Source organism: Rosa rugosa, chromosome 4 (genome assembly GCF_958449725.1).
Source record: "Rosa rugosa chromosome 4, drRosRugo1.1, whole genome shotgun sequence".
Classification (NCBI taxonomy): Eukaryota; Viridiplantae; Streptophyta; class Magnoliopsida; order Rosales; family Rosaceae; genus Rosa; species Rosa rugosa.
Window position 1 is genome coordinate 55,208,545 of NC_084823.1, and position 20,263 is coordinate 55,228,807.

Consider the following 20,263-nt stretch of genomic DNA (forward strand, 5'->3'; position numbering starts at 1 on the left):
GTGGGGGGAATGAAAATTTTGTTCCCCGCGTTCCCGAAAGTTTTTAACTTAGTCTTTCCGCGTTTTTGTAAATTTTTGAATCAAAGTATAGACATCGGTCAACAGTAATAAACGATGTCAATTATATGCATATAAATCGGAATTTGAGGAATCGATGTTAATGATAGTTTTTTACATCGCGTGAATTTCTCACCGATGTAATTGTTGTGATGTCTAAGAGCAAAATTCTAGTAGTGTTAGTTCCAGTAATTGTAATGTCCATGAAAACATCTTTACATTTCTTAAATTTAGGATCAATGGTTGCATTTTCAAATTGCGCAGATGGTGCTGATGATCATCGGGAACTGTAAGAGCGGTATGTGAATTGTCCAAATCTTACAATAGCTACCTAGCTACTCAGCTACTGTATACCACAATAACAATCAATGACTGGCTACACTCCGTACTAGCTAGTTAAGCTACAGGCATTCCCATATCCAAAACCCTGGTTTGCCAAGAACTCTGTATAATGTAAATATTTACTACCCAGTACGTAAAGCAAGCCAACTATTCGGATTCTTAGATTCTTAGTTATTAGGCAGATTTGGTATATAATGGCTTTAAATGAATTTATTGTACGTACCCTGCAGGTAGCTGAAGGCCACACAAGTCTCGGGCACTCAGCTGTCCTCTGTGAACTACGTAGTAAAAAATGGGTATGCAGGTAGCTGAAGGCCACACAAGTCTCGGTAACTGTATACATGCAGTTAAGACCAAAACAAAAATGGGTATGTCGATAGCTGAAGACAAAGCTCTGATTTATTAAAATACGAGGACGCATTCATCAATCTGAATCTGATACGGTCATACGGTATTTCACTGTCTAGCTATCTCACTGGTTAACTTGCGAAACTAGGCATAAGATACAAGAAAAATTGCAGAGACGTTCTGTGATGTCACAAATTTCCTTTTGTGGTTATTTATATAAATGCATAATTGTATCTATATACTTTATTGTTTTGAAGCTGTTGAACTTGTTAGTTGTTATAGCTAACCAATTCAATCTGCTGCTGATTTTTATAGCTAACCTTTAAAACGTGAATGAAGGACACTGAGATTAATTTTTTTGGCAGTCTCTGAAACTTGTACTATACTGTCAAAGCTAGACATGGAAGCAGATTGTGAAGAAAGGAGAGGTTGAGAATGAACCTATTGTTATTATGCATGCTAGCTACACCATCTTAATTGATTGCAAACTAATTAAAGGTGACTGTTTCAAATTCATAGATACTGACTCCTGCATACTAACCAATATTAAGGCTCACAATTATACTGTCAACCAGAAAAAGTTACAGGGCAAACCTTTATTTTTGAATTTTGGTTTTTTGGTTTTCTATTACTTTTTTGTCACGAATTAAAACAGATTGGATAGGGTTAAGTTGGTGATGGTTTCATAAGGAAAAAGAAAAAGAATCAGTAATTGGCCTCGTCTGTTGTAGGCTTCGAAGGATTTAATTGTAACGCAAAACACGGGCCTTGAGAGCTAAGCTATCTCCACAAAGACATATACAGTGAATGAGAATCACATTCTCAGCAAATTATATAAAATCATCTGATTAATAATCTGCAGATCAGTTCACGGTCTGGGGATCGTCAATAGATGGGGCTGGCCCAGCCCTGCCGAAAAGTATAGTGGGCTCGGATCAGGCCGAGTAAGGCCCCAACTTGTTTTTACAGATTTCTGGGTAGGGCTTTTCCAAAAAAATCAAAGCCCAAGCCCACGCTTGTGGACGTTTTTGGGCCGGGTTATTTTGACTGGTAGGACTAGACTTATTTATTTTTAATATAATAACGAAGATGTTTACGGATATTTAGTTTATGTATCTGGCCAAACTCTAGTTACTTGTTTAAGTTGTAATAGGGTTAGTCTTATAGATATCTTCGTAGATATTCTAATCATTATACGATTATGTTTCCTTGTAAGACTTTGATTCTTTGATTGTAATCCTCTATATAAGGAGGCCTATATTATCAATGAAAGTACAAATCATTCTCTTCCATATTCAGATTCTCTAAAACACGTTATCAACACGAAACCCTAGGCCTGAAACCAAGAAACCAAAACCCTAGAAACGAAAAGAAAAAAAAATATTTGGTTAGCCTCACCAGTGCACCAGCCTCGCCTTCTTGCCGGCCTCAGCGTGCCCCCACGCATGCCTACCTCGCTAACCCAACCAACTGGGTTAGCCTCACTCCAGCCTGCCCCGCTAGCCTCGCCCAGCGCCCAGCACACGCCCCTGCCGGCTACCCAGCACCCCTGCGTCGTCTGCTAGTCTCACTAACATCTACCTAGCTTCTGCCAAAAGCCTCCGACCACGCACCAGCAGCTCCCCGGCCACTAGCTTCCAGACCGGCCTTCGGCAAGCTTTTTCCAACCAGAATCTGGCCAGTTTTCCCGCAACCTCTTTTCAAGGTAAATTTTTCTAAAAGTTCTCGCTTTCAAGTAATTTACATTCTCTACTTTTTCTTGGGAATTTTCAACATCCCTTCTTCTACCTCCCCCTTCTTCTTATGTGGGAAGATTAAGCCGAACTGTGGGGGTTCGTGCTATCTCCAAACTTAGAATTTGTTGAGATCTCCAAACTTAGAGTTTGTTGAGACTTTATGATCGACCACATAAATCATTGTTTCTATCAAATCCAAGATCTCTTGGAATCAAATTTCTTAGGAGCGATTACACTAAGAAATTTCCTTTGTTTTTGTGGTAGCCTTTTTGCTTCGAAACTAACCCATTTTTTTGTTCTTTTTCAGGATGAGTAACCTGAACAAAATGGACTTTGCTCCATTGGGGACAACTGACACTGGATATCACAAGTGGGTTCGTGATGTCCTCCAGCATCTCAAGGCTCAAGGGATTCTATCAACGATCCTTGAACCCTCTCAGGACGTGCCTACCATAGCCCAAGCACAAGCTTTGGAAGCAATAGAGCAACTTTAGAGGAAAATAGGCATAGGCAAATAAGGCAAAAGCCGTCATCCTAATGACTCGTCATATGGATGATTCTCTCCAATATGAGTACCAGAATGAAGAAGACCCTAGAAGACTGTGAGTCTCACTCGAGGAGCGCTTTGGCAACGTCCGTGACTCCCTACTTCCTGACCTAGAAGTGAAATGGCATAATCTCAGCTTCTGTGATTTCAAGACTGTTTTTTATTATAATTCGGAAGCATTTCGTATCAAATCCTTGATGGAATTCTGTGGCAAAGAGATGACAGATGCGATGACGATCGAGAGGACTCACTCTAACTTTCCCGTCTCTGCATTTATGGTTGCTAAGAACTATTGTATTGATGTTAGTGCAGGACGTATCACAAGGTTTCATGAGCTAATTGGGGCAATGAATGTAGCTGAAAAGCACAACAATATCCTTATGAAAAACTATAATTCGAGAACCATGAGAACCAAGTCTATTCCAGAGTCCAATTATAGTCGTGACCCTAAAGGAGGGCCCCAAGAGTGAGACCCTAAATCTAGGGACACTTCTGGACGTTCTGGTCCTTACAATCGTTCTAATGAGGAAGGTAACCGCCAAAACAGGCGGGCACGGAACCGAGGTGGCCAAAGTGTAAAGAGAGAGGGAGGCAATGCTGGTGGCGTTTACCACCAACGTGGCCATCCAAACCGCGCCCCAAAGGCGCCTCGATCAAGGGAGACTAACCATAGAGATGCTTGTCTTCGATGTGGAGAGTCCGGACATTGGGCAAAGGCATGTAACGCTTCCCAGAACATTGCAAACTCATACAAGATATATCGTGAAGCAAGGAAAACAAACTACATGGAACAAGAAGATCAACAAGGTGATCTCAAGCTAAGGGTGGAAGACTTCAAACTTGACCAAGATCAAGAGACAGGCGATTTTGTATAAGTCTAAATTTTTCCAAGAGATATAATAAGGCAATTGCCATAGTATTTTTAGTAAATGTCATTAGTTTAGTTTTTCTTCAACTAGGCTTATCCAAAGTGAGTATGATGTCTATGAAAGTTTTGAGATAAGAGGTACTTAAGCGAGTTTTGCTCCATCGACATCTCTCTACTTTCCTGGTCATATTTATTTTAGAGTTAATGAAAGAAGTCAAACGACTACTTTTGTTTTGCAGTAGCTCGTTTCAGATTAGATTTTCTTTATGGTTAAAGAAACAACGATGTGCACCGTTGGCTTATGAATAAAATTTCAAGTTATTTTCATTATGATTCCATTTTAATTCAGAGCTTTTCTTTTAGGAATGGACACTGGAGAACATAAATGTCTTGCGAATAGTGTGACTACGCACACCATTCTCCGCCATAGCCAATTATTTTTTGAGATGTTGCCTACATATTCCTCTGTGACTACGATATGATATGCTTGCGAGGATTTGGAACTTATTCTCTAACATAATGGAAATGTATTGATAGAAATTAGGATGATAATTGTTTGAGATTCGAAGATGATACTGTAATCCCTTCTCTCCATCTACTTCGTTGCCATGCCTACTCAAGTCTACAGGTCCATGCATGAACATACATATGAATGAACTGAAGCGCCACATATTGAGAGAAAGAACCTACCCCGAAAGATATGGAACTCGAATGTTTTAGTTTCTTTTTCACTACGTTGGAGAGCAAGAGATTGAAATCGACCTAATTTTCTTAACTCATTTTCATTTTCACCTTCACCACATCCTATTTGAACTGATCCTTGGCTTTTTTTATGTGTGTCCCAAGAGAGAAAGAAGGTCAACACTCGGACACCCCTAATTGGCTGAGTTCCACCCCACAACTAGAAATTGATAATCCAAAATATTGTGATAAAAAACGACAAAGAATGAAACTGATCCATCATATGTCACTGATTTCATTATAAATTTCCAAAGGACTAATAAGGTGCAAGATTGCAGCAACTAGAATATACAAAATAAGATCATTACCACCAACTGAATCTCATTCTTTTATGTCACCAATATTGCATAGCACCTTCACAAGAATGATGCCAATATCTGAACAGTCTCAACAAGATTTAAATACAAAAACAGTTTCACATCACAATAATTTCTCACAATACTACATAACATAGGCTTCACTTTCAACAAATTCCTTTTTAATTCAGAAAATATCATATTCACAGACCCACACCATCAATCAACTCCCATAAAACGTTAGTAGCTGAAGCTAGCTGTACTTCTTTCTTTCACTACACATAACAGATTCACATCCAAAAGTTATCTTGATCATCATATGGCCTCCTACCCATCTCAGGATTTGGCATGACAGAAAGGGTTCACATCGTAGTAAGACCTGTTTCTTGAGACACACTGATCATGTCCCTCTCTGTTTTGAAGTTCTGCCTCATGAATGAGACATTGTTTTCAAGCAAGGCCCTCAGTTGGTCTAGCATTAAAACTGAACTCGGAAACTAGAAATTTCCTGATGAAACAGGAGCAGAATAGAGTGAATTCAGATACGTGTGATAGGAGCATTTTAATGTGGTATTTTAATAGTTAATTCCTCACATTTTGCTTAGTTAATTCCTTAACGAATCGATTTTTAATTCAATTTTTATTTTTAGGTACATTGGAGTAGATGATGATGAAATAAGTGTTAGGTCCATAAAATGATGGAGAAAAATGGAAATGCACTAAAAAGGTCAACTTTACACATTTTCCTACTCCGGCTAGGAGAAACCAAGCCAAGCAAGGAAGAAGGAGCGACCACCTGACCAAATGAACTTCAAATGAGCTGAAACCTTCCAGATCCATTCTAGACATCCTAAGAAACATTTCTTATGAAGAGTGCAAGAGCCAAAAAGAAGTGGAAGGCCTTCAAACAGTCAGCCCAATTTTCTGCAGAAGCAAAACTGGAAAACTGGACCTGTAAGGAGTCCAGCAGAAATTCCGGCCCAAACACATGGAGATAAATTCTGAAAATTTTACAGAATGATCTACACTCATGATGGATCATTTCATATGAAGAAGTCACGGGCAAAATCTGAAGTCTTGGTGGAGAATTAATTGAAGGAAAAATGAGTAGAAAGTGACTCAAACCTAACAAATTCCATTAGTGTTTAAATATTCAAACCTAACAAATTCCATTAGTGTTTAAATATTCAAACCTAATAAATTCCATTAATGTTTAAATGCTCAAACCTAACATATCATCATTTGTTTAAATCCAAATAGTTTTGCTTGGTAGCCTATAAATAGAGGCTACAACAAAGAAGAAAATACATTCCTTCATCCATTCCATTTTCTTTGTCTCTCCATTTCCTTTCCATTTTCCTTTCCATCCTCTAGTTTCAAGTTTAGTCATCTCCACGAGTTCAAGCAAGGCCAAAGAAGAAGAAGAGAAGCCGTGAGCACTTCCATCCATAGCCATCCTTGAAGCTTGCTTTCGAGTTTCAAGAATCCACAACGTGAATCATCCATCTCATCTTCATCCACGGTGTAATCCTATTCTCCTTTGTAACCTTTGCTTTGAATTTCGTTGGTTATGAACTAGTTGACATATATGTTTGAACAAAGTATTATTTCTGGAATTTTTATGATTAATTGAGAATTTTCAGATTCATATATTGTGATTCGAGAGTTGCTTATGTGGGTTTGTTTAATTAAATTTGCGTTATAGATAACTTTTGTATTTTAATCTTATGTGGTTGCAAACACTTAGGGTTTCGATATGAATGGTGCTAGGTTTAAGAACATGAAATCGACTTTTCGTTTTGTGTAAACTTGAATCAAAGTAGTAAAGGTTTTGTACAAAGATCGAATTTAATTAAAGAGAATTGCAATTAGGTGGACTTTTCCATACTAAGTTGTACACTTGAGTTGATAGCCTTTCTCTATGTGTAATGCGTTAAACATGACATGATTGACTAGCTTTCTAGGGTTTGATTGCATGTTTGATAGGATTAATCTAGGTGCTTTCGCTTAGGTTAATTAGCATTGAAAAGTAAAAAATGGGAATTCATTTGCTTTCGAATGTTTCACATGATCAACTCCTTTCTCATGACTTAGATGAACAATATTAGGGTTTGAATCAATTTTAATCATAAGTTTCGGTTTTGATCTTTGTTCCTTCATTCCATTCGTATTTTTATGTTTTTGCATTTTAATTGTTTTTGTTAACTTAGTTTCATTTTCGAAAAAAACCAAAAACAAAATCCCCCCTTTTCGTGTAAAATGTTTATATTTTGTGAATACATTTGTGAATATTATACTTTGTTTTAATTTTAATTGTTTAATTGTTTGACAATGACAGGTGTACCCTCAATCCCCGGAATAGAACGATCCCTATTTGCTTATACTACTAACGATCTTTTCAGGGTTAAATTATGCGCTTGCTTTGAGCGTATCAACGTGACTCGTGGGAAAGCGTTGTTGTTTGAAGGATTCGAAGAAACGGAGAAAAGAGGATTGTTGTTGATGTAATCAACAATCCCTTGGTTTCTTTGAGAATCAATGGATTCATGGTTGGAGAAGCAGGGCACGTAATTCGACTCTGAAGCCGGTCTGGTATTGGCACCATTGTAAGGCCCTGTGTCCAACAATGGTGGTAAACCAGACGAACGCATTTAAGTTCCATGAGAACCCAAATTCACAAGTCCAGTGATATAGATTTTTTTACCACCAGCAGATTTTTCAAAGACCCTACAAATCACAAATTTGTTCTGCAAATTTGAGAGGTAAAACAGAGGATAACAGAGTAAACAAGGTGAAACACAGGGAAATGTTAAACCTTTTCACCTATTGGGGCTCTGCCCTTGTAAAAAACAAGGGTCTTCTTCATGCCAACCAAGGATTTCCCTTTGTAAATCTCCTTGTCTTTCCCTATCGCTTTCCAATATCCAGCTTCAGTTGCTCTGTTTGTCCTCAGACCAGTTGGATACTTTCTATCCCTCACACAAAAAAAGTAACATTCCTTCTCTCCCATTTTCACTTTATCTTCATCCACAAACCAAAAATCAAAATCAAGCTAAAGCAAACCCAAAACCCCATAATCAAATCGAATTGAAAGTTGCAAACACTGAAATAGATGTTCAAAACTGTACATACATGTACATTTGCAAGCATAATTAGCTCTAATGGGCTACGCTCATTCTACCGCCAAAGGTATTAATTCCAACCAAAGGAATGACATGCAGACACACCGCCAGGCGGGCTACAGCCTCAACGTCGGACCATCTCCAGATCGCCGCCGACGCGCCGCGCCAAGATGGCATCAGAAGCTTCTGAAACTGGGAACTGAAGCATATCAGTCCCACATCGAAAACAAAGAGAAGATCAACCTCTTCATCACCTATAAAAGGTCCTCTCCTCTCTCCTCATTAATTACGCATTCAATACTTACCTACTGTTACTTTGTCAACATAAATACATTGACTAACTTAGGCATCGGAGAGTTGAAGACCGCCCAACGCGGTCTCCCTCTGACGCCCTTTGTATTTTACTTGACAGGTAGCGGAGGCTTTGAGAACGTCACAAGTATCGATCCGCCCACCGGATCAGCGTTAACAAAGGTTCAGCTACCGCCGAACTTTTAGACATTAACATTGGCGCCGTCTGTGGGAACCCTTGAACAAAAGGCCATCCCACCACAATCACCATGACTAACGGTAGCGGGGGAAACGCTGAAGAGCAGGCAGACCATCCCGCCGTCCCCCAACCTCCCGACCCAGCAGTAGGCGTTAACCGCGCACTATTCACAACCCCGGCCAACCCCGGCGGTGAGGCAAATCCGAGCAGCAGCCGCCCGCCGGGTCAAGATCTCGTCACTATGTACGAGCTAGCACTGGCGGATCTTCACAAGGCAAACAAGGAACGTGAGGCGGAGCGCAAGGAAAAGGCTGAAGCCCAGCGGCATGTGGCTACGCTCATGACACGTTTCGAGGAATTAAAAAAGACGCTGGAGGCCACCGCCCGCCCAGCACAGAGCGAGCAGTCACATAGCACCAGGCATAGCCGACCCGGCACCGGAACGTTGGGACCGGGGCCGGTCATACAGATGCAGGTACCGCTGAACCCACCCGAGTTATTGGGAATGGGACCACCGCCCATACCCCAACCCATGTTAGAACAAGAGGCGGAATCACTCCCGCACACCAACCACTCGGAGGCTAGGGCAAGGACCGAGAATATTCCGCCTGTGCCAAGGCGCAGGCTGTCCCAGCGGGTTGTTCAGGCTGATTCCACCAACGATGCAACCGCCCAGATATTGGAAAGAATGCACCAGCTGGAGCAGAGGTTGATCCGGGCGGAGTCGGGCGTCCCAGCGCCAACTCAGAATCCGCTCTTCGCTTCCAGACCCGGGCCCTTCACCGCTGCCATTCTGCAGGCTGTCAGACCGGCATATGCAAAAACCCCAAAGATGGCGCATTACGGTGGAATGTCTGATCCCTTCGTCCACATGGACACCTTCAAGAAGGTCACCAACAACAAGGGGTTCGACGACGCCACCTTGTGCCACTTGTTCAGCGAAACATTGGATGGCGAGGCAATGAACTGGTTCTTTGAGTGTCCGCCGGGGTCTGTCAGTTCATTCAATGCACTATCCCATGCTTTCCTCTCCCGGTTCATCTTATTATCCGCTGGTCATCACAACACAAGTCAGCTGTTCAGCGTCAAGCAGGGGGAGGACGAGTCACTGAAGGCCTTCGTCACAAGGTGGCGGGCGGCAGCATCTCAGTGCCGTGACCTAGACAAAACGATGGCGTCAGCGGCCTTCAGGAAGGGACTGCTCAAGGGACCGTTCCTCTATCACCTCAACTACAATCATCCCAATGCGACGTATGACCACGTCATGAGTGAGGCGGTCATTCACGCCCAGGCGGAATTCATCACATACGGAGAAACCCCACCGCCACCACTAACACCAAAATCAACACAGCCATCTTCCAGTCATCAGGAAACCGCTAGCAAAACCCCCTCAGCACCATCAACTGACAAGAAAAGGGAGTGGCAACAGGGCCACCACCAGAGCAAGCGGCAGAAGGACCAGCATTACCATAAGGGCAACCGCCCAACCCATGGGGATAACCGCAACAAGCAGGCGGAGTCCTCGCAGCGGTATGCAGTTTTCACGGTCCTGACTGCCTCATATGAAGACATCTACAATCAGTGCAAGGATCAGATCCCACCGCCACCCCCTCCAAAATACCCAAAAACAGGCAAACCCAGGAACACCGGCAAGTGGTGCAAATACCACGAGGACAGCGGCCACAATACCAATAGCTGCAATGCTCTCAAAACGGCCATCGAGACCTTGTACCGTGACGGCAAGTTGGAGCAGTTCAAGGTGCGTCAACCACCACCAGTAATTGCCAACGTTGAGACCTTGGGCCGCATCAACACCATCGATGGCGGTGCTCCAATCACCAGCATGTCTCACAGGGCAAGGAAGCGCTATGCACGCGCTAATCACCCAAAGGAAGTCTGCAACATCCGCTATGAAAGATCCGCCAAGCTCCCAAAATCAGGTTGGGAACCTATTACCTTTTCGGAGGAGGAAGAGCGCGGAGTGCATTTACCCCATGACGACCCATTCTTGGTCGATGCCATTCTGGGCAAATTCTCGGTGGGGAGAATTTTGGTAGATAGCGGGTCCGCTGTCAACGTCATCTTCAATGGTTGCTACGACCATCTCAAGCGGAACAAAAAACTACTCCAGGATCACGAGCCACTGCTCAGCTTCTCCGGTGACGTCACACAACCGCTGGGGTCAGATTACATGCGGCTGGTTATTGGCACTAGCCCCTGCATGGCGGAGGTACATACAGAATTCATTATTGTCGACTGCTTCAGTTCGTACAACGCCATCATTGGTCGACCAGCGCTTAACAAGCTCAAGTGCATCATTGCCGGGTACATGCTTCTCATGAAGTTCCCCACACCTAACGGCACGGGCTGTGTCAGGGGAAGCCAACAGCTGGCACGAGAATGTTACTCAACGACTATATCGCGGTCGACGCGCCGCCATGAAATTCTGACAGTGGGTAGTGAGGCACCGCCACCAAACATCTTTGAGGATCCTAGGGATGAGGAGGAGAAGTATGTACGGAAGGAGCCGGTCGACCCTGACACGTCGCTAAAGGTTGTCTGCCTCTCGGACGAACACCTTGAGCGGACAGTCCGCATAGGCGCCCATCTAAACCCAGAGGTGGAGGCAGAACTCACTCAGTTCCTACGCGATAATGCCGCCGTCTTTGCATGGTCATACGCGGACATGCCAGGTATCTCTCCTGAAATTATCACTCATAAACTGACCATCAAACCCTCCTTTTATCCCATCAAGCAGAAGCGAAGGGCCTTTGATGAGGAAAAATACCGGGCAATCAGAGAGGAGGTTGCCAAACTCCAGGACATTGGGTTCATCCGCCAAGTCATCTATCCCCAGTGGATCTCAAACCTGGTAATGGTCAAAAAGGCCAGCGGATGTGTGTCGACTTCAAAAATCTCAACAAGGCATGCCCAAAGGATAGTTTCCCACTACCTCGTATCGATCAGCTAGTCGATGCAACTGCCGGACATGAGCTCCTCAGCATGATGGACGCTTTCTCCGGATACAATCAGATCAAGATGCACCCCAGCGACCAGGAATGCACCACCTTCACCACCGACAAAGGCCTCTACTGCTACAATGTCATGCCTTTCGGTCTGAAGAACGCCGGTGCAACTTACCAGCGGTTGATGAACGCCATGTTCGCTGAGCATCTGGGAAAAATCATCGAGGTCTACGTGGACGACATGCTAGTTAAGAGCGTAAGGGCCAGCGGACATGTGGCAAACCTCAAGGTCATAGTAACCATTCTCTTGGCCTACGGCATGCGCCTCAACCCAGAGAAGTGTTTCTTTGCGGTCACCGCAAGCAAATTCCTGGGCTACATCGTCAGCGAGCGAGGCATCGAGGCTAACCCAGACAAGGTCCAGGCCATCCTTGACCTGGCAGACCCTGAATATAAGGTACACGTCCAGTGCCTCCAGGGCAAGTTAACCGCCCTTTCTCGGTTCATCTCTCGACTCACTGATAAGTGCGCCCCATTCTTCAAACTCCTCAAAACAACGCACAAGAAGGTCATCAACTGGAACCCAGAGTGCCAGGCGGCGTTCCAGGGCTTAAAGGAATACCTGGCGGCAGTCCCTCTCCTTTCTGTTCCTGTGCAAGGAGAAATACTATTCATCTACCTGGCGGTTTCGGCATCGGCGGTAAGTTGCGCCATTGTCCGGCGGGAAGGCCAAGATGAGCTTCCAGTGTTTTACCCCGGCAGAGGCATGAACGGAGCAGAAACAAGATATCCTCCCTTGGAGCAACTGGCCCTCGCACTTATCGTTGCTGCCAGACGCCTCCGGCAATACTTCCAGGCTCACACGATCCATGGGTTAACCAATCAGCCGCTGCGGCAAGTGATGCAGAACCCTGAGCACTCGGGGCGCCTCAGCAAGTGGGCCATTGAGCTCAGCGAGTTCGACATAGATTACAGGCCAAGAACCGCCATGAAAGGCCAGGCAGTGGCAGACTTCATCGCTGAGCTAACCGAGCGACAGCCGGAGCCCAGTGTTGAGACAAGGCCCGGAACAGATGTGGTGACCGTTGAGAAGGTAGCCCCCCCACAGTCAGATTGGAACCTGCATGTGGACGGCTCCGCCAGCGCCAAGGCCAGCGGCGCCGGAATCATCTTAACAGGACCCGGGGGACTGAACGCGGAATACGCGTTAAAATTCAACTTCAAAGCTTCAAACAACATGGCGGAGTACGAGGCACTCATCGCCGGTCTACTCCTCGCCATTGACTCGGGGGCTGACAGCGTCAACATATTCAGCGACTCCCAGCTAGTCGTTAACCAGGTCAACGACAGCTTCCAAGCCAAGGACCAGCAGTTAGCGGCATATTTGGGGTACGTCAAAACATTACTAAAAAAGTTCAAATTTCACAACATCACACAAATCCCCAGGGAAAAGAACGCCAAGGCTGATTCACTGGCGAGACTGGCAACCGCCCAGCCACATCAGAGTCCAGCGGACACAAGGGTAGAATACCTTGACAAGCCAAGCATCACAAAGACCCTGGCGGAGATCTTCAACATTGAAGTCAACTCCAGCTGGATGGACGAGATCATTGCATATAAGCGCAACGGCACATTGCCTGAGGATAAGATCCAGGCAAGACAGCTCAAGCGGAGAGCAACCCGCTACAACATTCAGAATGGCAAGCTGTACCGTCAGGGGTTCACCTACCCCAACCTCCGCTGCCTAACCCCAGAGGAGGGAAAGATCGTCCTGGCGGAAATCCACGGCGGAGAATGTGGAAACCACTCAGGTGCCAGATCATTGGCCAACCGCACATTGCGACAGGGCTACTTCTGGCCCACACTGGGTGATGACGCCCGGAAAATTTCGAGGTCTTGCCACAAATGCCAACAGTTCGCGGATCTCCCACATGCACCGGCGGAACCTCTGTCAGTCATCATCGGCCCTTGGGTTCACTCCACGTGGGGCCTCGATTTGATGGGAAAATTCCAAACCGCCAAGGGCCAATTCAAGTACATCATTGTAGCCATCGACTACAACAGCAAATGGATAGAGGCGGAGCCACTAACGGCAATTACTACCGCCAAGGTCATTCGCTTCCTCTGGAAGAACATCTACTGCCGCTATGGTGTCCCACACACAATCATTACAGACAATGGTACACAGTTCAACAACAAGGAACTCATATCGTTCACCGCCAACTTGGGCACCAAGTTAAGTTTTGCATCTGTCGCCCATCCCCAAACCAACGGCCAGGTCGAAGCAGCAAACAAGATAATCAAGAAGCTGCTAAAAAAGAAGCTCGACAGCGCCAAGGGTTTGTGGGCGGAGAAGCTTCCAGAAGTCCTATGGGCCATCCGGACGACTCCAACTACCGCCACCGGCGAAACTCCTTTCTGCATGATGTTCGGCACAGAGGCGGTCCTACCTATTGAAGTAACTCAGCCTACCGCTAGGGTCGAGGGCTACTGCCCAGACACCAACGGCGACGGCATCAACCTGGACAGGGACCTCCTAGAAGAAAAAAGACTCAAGGCCCATTTGCGCAACTTGCAAAACAAAAGGCTGGTATCGCGTTTCTATAACGCCAGAGTCAAAGCCCGGAACCTCCAACTGGGGGACTGGGTAATGAAAGAAGTCATTCCACCACCAACAAAGCTCCGCCCAACTTGGGAAGGCCCATACAACATTGTGGAAGTCGTGAGCCCAGGCACCTTCTACTTAATGGACAAGGATGGCGTCAAATCGGCCCACCCTTGGAATACTGAACACCTTCGGTATTATTACAAATAGTCAGACCGCTACCCAGGAGCATCTTGACTTAGCTAAATTTTTGTTTAATATTTAGCTAAGGGAAGCTACCCGACGGGTACTACCCCACTTTTGTACGCTGATCAATCAGCTATCAATGAAACGAGGAATTATTCAAACCATTGTTACCAAGTCTAGCACTGAGGGCAACTGGCAACGCCAGCGATCGTCAGCGGACCTCGTCCGCTACGAGGTGCACTTGGACCAATTTTAATTCCTTTAATGTGTCATTGATTGACAAAAGCAAAATGTAACTCAAAGTACTAACGGTACAAACACATGGGGCAAACACAAACTCAAAATTTCATATTATTCAGCAGAACATTACAAAATGACATGCCTCAACGGCTACAAAAGAAACAAAGTTGAAAAATCGGGAGCGGTCCAAACTGGCCTCAGGGGTGGCCTTCGACATCTTCTGCTTCGGCAAGCGGCGGCACGACCGCTCGACTCGTCTGATCGGATCCTCGCGCTGTCGGACTTGGAGTCTCGATGGTGCCATCCGCACGGGTGTGCGCCGCCAGGAAACCAGCGCGCGACACCTCCGATGGGGTGGGGTTGGGAGTCTGCTGGGACCCTTCCGCCGGATGCGCACCACTTTCCCCGCTACCTGACCGGGCACCTCCCGCTGGAGCGGCCACGCCGTCTCTCTCCGTGGGGGTACTCTTGGCTGGCGGCGCATCGGGCTGCGACGCTTTGGCGAAGTCGATGGCACCCTTCCGCTTCAGCATATCTATGTTTGCCAGGGCCCCGGCCTTCGCCGACTCGGTCATCGCCTTCTTAAACTCCGCAGACCGCTTGAATGCCTCGACAGCGGCTGCCGCAGCGGTATTCCCTTCAGCTCTCAGACGAGCAACCTCACCTTCTAACCGCTTCAACTCCGTCACCCTGGCGGCGGACTCCCGCTGTACGATAATAAGTTTTTTGTCCTTGGCGGCAATCCGCTCCTCCAGCAACGCAACGTCCCGCTCCAACTTGGAGACGCGGTCATTCCTCTCCAAGTCACGCTCGATGGCCACGCGAAGCTTACCGCGGGCATCGGCAAGGTCACACTCTGCCTTAGCCAGGCGCCGCTCTGCCTCTGCCAGCTTCTCCTTCTCCTCCGCCAACTCCCTCTGGAGACCTTGACTTTCCTCCCGCAGCTCCCCCTCGACCATGGGCTGCTTCGACGCCGCCACAAACATGTCGTGCAGTCCCGCAGATATTTGCCCAAACGCCAGGTTGAAGGGCGATTGGTCAATTGCTGTCGGGCGTGAGATACCCGCTAGGCCGCCGAACCCTAGCCGTTCGCATAGGTGGAAGAGAAATTCCCGCTCCCCATCTGTCATGAACGGTGCGTACTCGGCAAACGAGTCTAGCTCGCTGGCAACGGGCTCTTCTCCCTCCCCCACAATAGTCTTCGACGGAGCTCCTCGGGCCCTCTTCTGTCGGCGCGAGCCGATCACCTCCACGTCATCCCCCTCTTCCTCGTCAGGGGAGTCGGCCTGCCGACGTTTTCTCTCCGGCGCCCTCTGGTTCCCGGCGGCAGTCTTCGTCACCCTCACCGGCGGTTCCTCCCTTGCTGCAATGACAGTATCCGCCGGCGGCACCACCTTTTCCTTTTGGGGGCCACGCTTGTTGGCGGGCATCCGATCTTTCTGCTGCCCAGCCGCAGCGCCTCCCTTCTTCCCGCCAGCCACTGGGACCCCCGCCTGCACTACCGGCAGGCCATCTTCACCAAGATGGGAGTGGTGCGGCATTGGCAGCACTACCGGAACCTCCGACTGGCTCAGCGCCAGTGTCTCGGGGTTCACCAGCGTCTGTTGGGCCGCCAGCCCCTCGGCGTACATGGTCTTCAGAAAATTGTCCACCTCGGCGCGGTCCATTGCTTTTTCGAAAGCGTCGCGGCTCGACTTATTTCCTGGCGGAGTTTCTGGGAAAATATACATAAGCCAGTCAGTCTCGGCTACTTATTACAAAGGAAACATCGGTCTGACGGAAATTTCTTACCAACGGAGCGAGTAAGTTTCTGGTCAACTAGCAACTCCCAGCCAGTCAGAAGTCTAAAGTCCAGCAGGTTACGGTTCCGCCAACAGCCTCTGATACGAGCAATGCGACACTCCTCCTCCTGCGTTAGGTTGTACCGCAGTCCCGCTGCACAAACACAAGTGGATTAGTAAGAATACAAAGCCTTCAAGATAAAAACCCCGCCGGCTACCGCCAGCGGAAAATGGTCACCAACCTCGGATAGGTTGGAATTCCGACTTAATCCTAAACGTCGGCCCTTCTTCGTTCGCTCCAGCCTGGTACTCCCATCCCTCCGTGGCGACACAGAAGGTCCCCCGCCAATAGGACATTGAATCCCTTAGGTTTTCTATCAGCTTCGGTGCTCCCTGACGGCGGCTCAGGTTCACTTGCCCTCTGCAACCCTGGCGCTTCACGTACACCAGCTCGTAGAAGTGAAGCACTTCCGCCACGGTAGGCCCCTCGCACCCGGACAACCGCCACAAAGAGTTCATCGCCAGCAGCAGACGCCACATGTTGGGACAAACCTGACCGAACGCAAGGCCGAATTCACACACCAGGATTTGCAGATTCGGCACCAGCGGTAATGTCACTCCTTGGCGGAGTATCGCTTCGTGAACGGCCGCAAATCCCACCGGGAGAATTGACGCCTTATCATCCGCAGTCGGCGGGCGCAGCTTCACAGAGCCCGGCAGCCGGAACGTCCGCTTCATCTTGCTAACAGCGGCGAGAGTCATCCGCCCTCCCGCCTCGTCGACGGGGGTGCCATCCCGGAGGAACCAAGCGGACTCAGCGTCCTCCCCCGCTGTTTCCTCATCCCCAGCGGATCCGCTGGCGGCACTGTTGCTCGCCAAGCGCTCGTCGCGCCTAGCTTTGGCCGCCGCCACCTCACCCGCCTTAGAGCTCTCCGGACGTGACGTACGACCCATGGCTATTGCCCAAGGTATGGTCTGTAGCGGCTCAACCTCTAGCGGTTCCGGCAGTGAGGTTCCTGCATGGGCAGACGGACGCAACGAGTCAATAAATATCCTATCCGCCGCGCTGAACGACACGTCAGACCCGGAATCCTCACTGCTCGATATCTCTATGACGTTAGCCATCCCAAACCCTAAAACCCACACCAGTTAGCACAAGCACAGATCTAGCCTATTCTTACATCAGTTATCGACAAGAACATCAGTCACAGTTTACCCAGAAATCACAAAAACAGGAACAAATAACCAACAAACACTGAACCCAGATTCGACCATCTAGCAAACCCAGAAATCCCAACTGTCAAAAACACCAAAACCCATCCCCCAAAGCCCACTTTACACACTCAGAACACCCCAAATTCACAAAACCCAGAAAACTGACAACAACAAGTACATAGAAATTCCATGGAACAGGGATAAGATTCAGAGAACCAACCTTACTGATGAAACCTTTGCTGTGATTGCAAGCGCTTGTCCTCACCAATAGAAACCTCATTCCCAAGACCCGGTGACTCCACAGCTTTCGCCCCGCAGGACTCTATTCGCAAATCGCAGAGAGCTTGAAGACGACGACTCGGGTTTGAAGTTTTCACAAAGTGTCAAATCTCGCTAAGGTTCCCTTCCTTTTATGTCAACATCAACGCGTTCTAGGCCGTCCGCTAAAATACGACATCATACACCAGTCGTACACGTGTCACCACTTTTCACTTACTCTCCGGATTAACCGAGGCGTCGCCTCGGTTACGAAACCCATCATTACTATCATTAATGGCGAGAAGACGGCTACGCTTAGGGGACAGGCCTGCGCACGCTAACCCTCTACGGGTTCAACACGTGTCAACCACCACCGGACGAAACATCTGGTGGGAGCAACCATTTGGGAAGAGTTCCCCAATCGTCCGAAGTCTCCGCTGAGCGAAACCCCGCCAGCGGAACTTTTCCCTTGTCATCTGCCAAGTGACGAAGTTTCCGCTGAGCGAAACCCCGCCAGCGGAACTTCTCACTTGTCGTCTGCCAAGTGACGAAGTCTCCGCTGAGCGAAACCCCGCCAGCGGAACTTCTCACTTGTCCTCTGCCAAGTGACGAAGTCTCCGCTGAGCGAAACCCCGCCAGCGGAACTTCTCACTTGTCATCTGCCAAGTGACGAAGTTTCCGCTGAGCGAAACCCCGCCAGCGGAACTTCTCACTTGTCGTCTGCCAAGTGACGAAGTCTCCGCTGAGCGAAACCCCGCCAGCGGAACTTCTCACTTGTCCTCTGCCAAGTGACGAAGTCTCCGCTGAGCGAAACCCCGCCAGCGGAACTTCTCACTTGTCCTCTGCCAAGTGACGAAGTCTCCGCTGAGCGAAACCCCGCCAGCGGAACTTCTCACTTGTCATCTGCCAAGTGACGAAGTCTCCGCTGAGCGAAACCCCGCCAGCGGAACTTCTCACTTGTCCTCTGCCAAGTGACGAAGTCTCCGCTGAGCGAAACCCCGCCAGCGGAACTTCTCACTTGTCATCCGCCAAGTGACGGAGTCTCCGCTGAGCGAAACCCCGCCAGCGGAACTTCTCCCTTGCCATCGTGCAAGCTGGGCATCTTCCGCTATGAACCTCTAGCGGAACCTCCTTTTCAGCTTGCTAGCTGCGTATGTTGTTCAGCACTATCGCTCTACAAAATACCGCTAGGCACGCCTACCGGACGCTGCTTTCTACTGCATTTAGCGGGGGGATATCCGCCAAACGGCGAATCCCGAGGCCACGCCTCACTCTGACAACGACCGCCACGCGGCGTTACCGTCAGACCGTCCCTACGGGACACGGGGACTTGTCAACAGTCTACGACGGCCCTGATCAGGCACGTTGACCCCCGTCATTTGGGTCCTAAAGCTTGGGCTCGCTACCCAACACCCTCTGCTCCGTGCAGCTCCCCCTCAACAAACAATTTTCCGACCATCCGGAGGTCTATCTTAGCCGGGGAGTGGGGGACTCCCTGGGGGGCCTAGCAGGGGCCCACCCGAAAGGGTATAAAGCGTTTGCTCAGTAAAACCAACGGTTGACAACGCACTGACGCTAATTATGCTCTTGCAAGTCTAGCGGAAGAAAACGCTTCAAACCGCCGAACAACTCCCCAACCAAGATTGCCCTCCTTGACTGGGGACTTGGGGGACTTGTACATACATGTACATTTGCAAGCATAATTAGCTCTAATGGGCTACGCTCATTCTATCGCCAAAGGTATTAATTCCAACCAAACGAATGACATGCAGACACACCGCCAGGTGGGCTACAGCCCCAACGTCGGACCACCTCCAGATCGCCGCCGACGCGCCGCCACGCGCCGCGCCAAGATGGCATCAGAAGCTTCTGAAACTGGGAACTGAAGCATATCAGTCCCACATCGAAAACAAAGAGAAGATCAACCTCTTCATCACCTATAAAAGGTCCTCTCCTCTCTCCTCATTAATTACGCATTCAATACTTACCTACTGTTATTTTGTCAACATAAATACATTGACTAACTTAGGCATCGGAGAGTTGAAGACCGCCCAACGCGGTCTCCCTCTGACGCCCTTTGTATTTTACTTGACAGGTAGCGGAGGCTTTGAGAACGTCACAAGTATCGATCCGCCCACCGGATCAGCGTTAACAAAGGTTCAGCTACCGCCGAACTTTTAGACATTAACAAAAACAAATGGGAAACTATTCTTTTTCTTGAGAAACTTACATGGCAAATCCCAAGGCTCAGACTTGTTCAAGTCCACATCACCAATTGCTTTGCAGCTGAAGTTGGAATCGATAACCTTCTTGTGCAGGTAGTGAGTGTTAATGCTCGAAGTCTGGCGGTAGCCAAACCTTCGTTTAACGCAAGTCCGGTGGGCGGACCGCTACTCTTTGGATTTGATGATCTTTGCTAGCTGTCAGACGAAAGACAGGGCGTCAGAGGGAGACTGCGTTGGGCG

The 20,263-nt window shown here is 47.9% G+C and overlaps 1 protein-coding gene across 1 annotated transcript; it reads right to left on the reverse strand.

Annotated features, from left to right (window-relative positions):
• Positions 1 to 7,375: 7,375 nt before the first annotated feature.
• Positions 7,376 to 20,118, reverse strand: LOC133706781 (NAC domain-containing protein 100-like). Its single transcript, XM_062132318.1, has 3 exons — positions 20,029 to 20,118; positions 7,751 to 7,956; positions 7,376 to 7,682 (listed from the first exon to the last, which is right to left on the reverse strand). The coding sequence occupies exons 2-3, from the start codon at positions 7,943 to 7,945 to the stop codon at positions 7,587 to 7,589; spliced, it is 291 nt and encodes a 96-aa protein (XP_061988302.1). The 5' UTR covers positions 7,946 to 7,956; positions 20,029 to 20,118; the 3' UTR covers positions 7,376 to 7,586.
• Between the last annotated feature and the right edge of the window lie 145 nt (positions 20,119 to 20,263).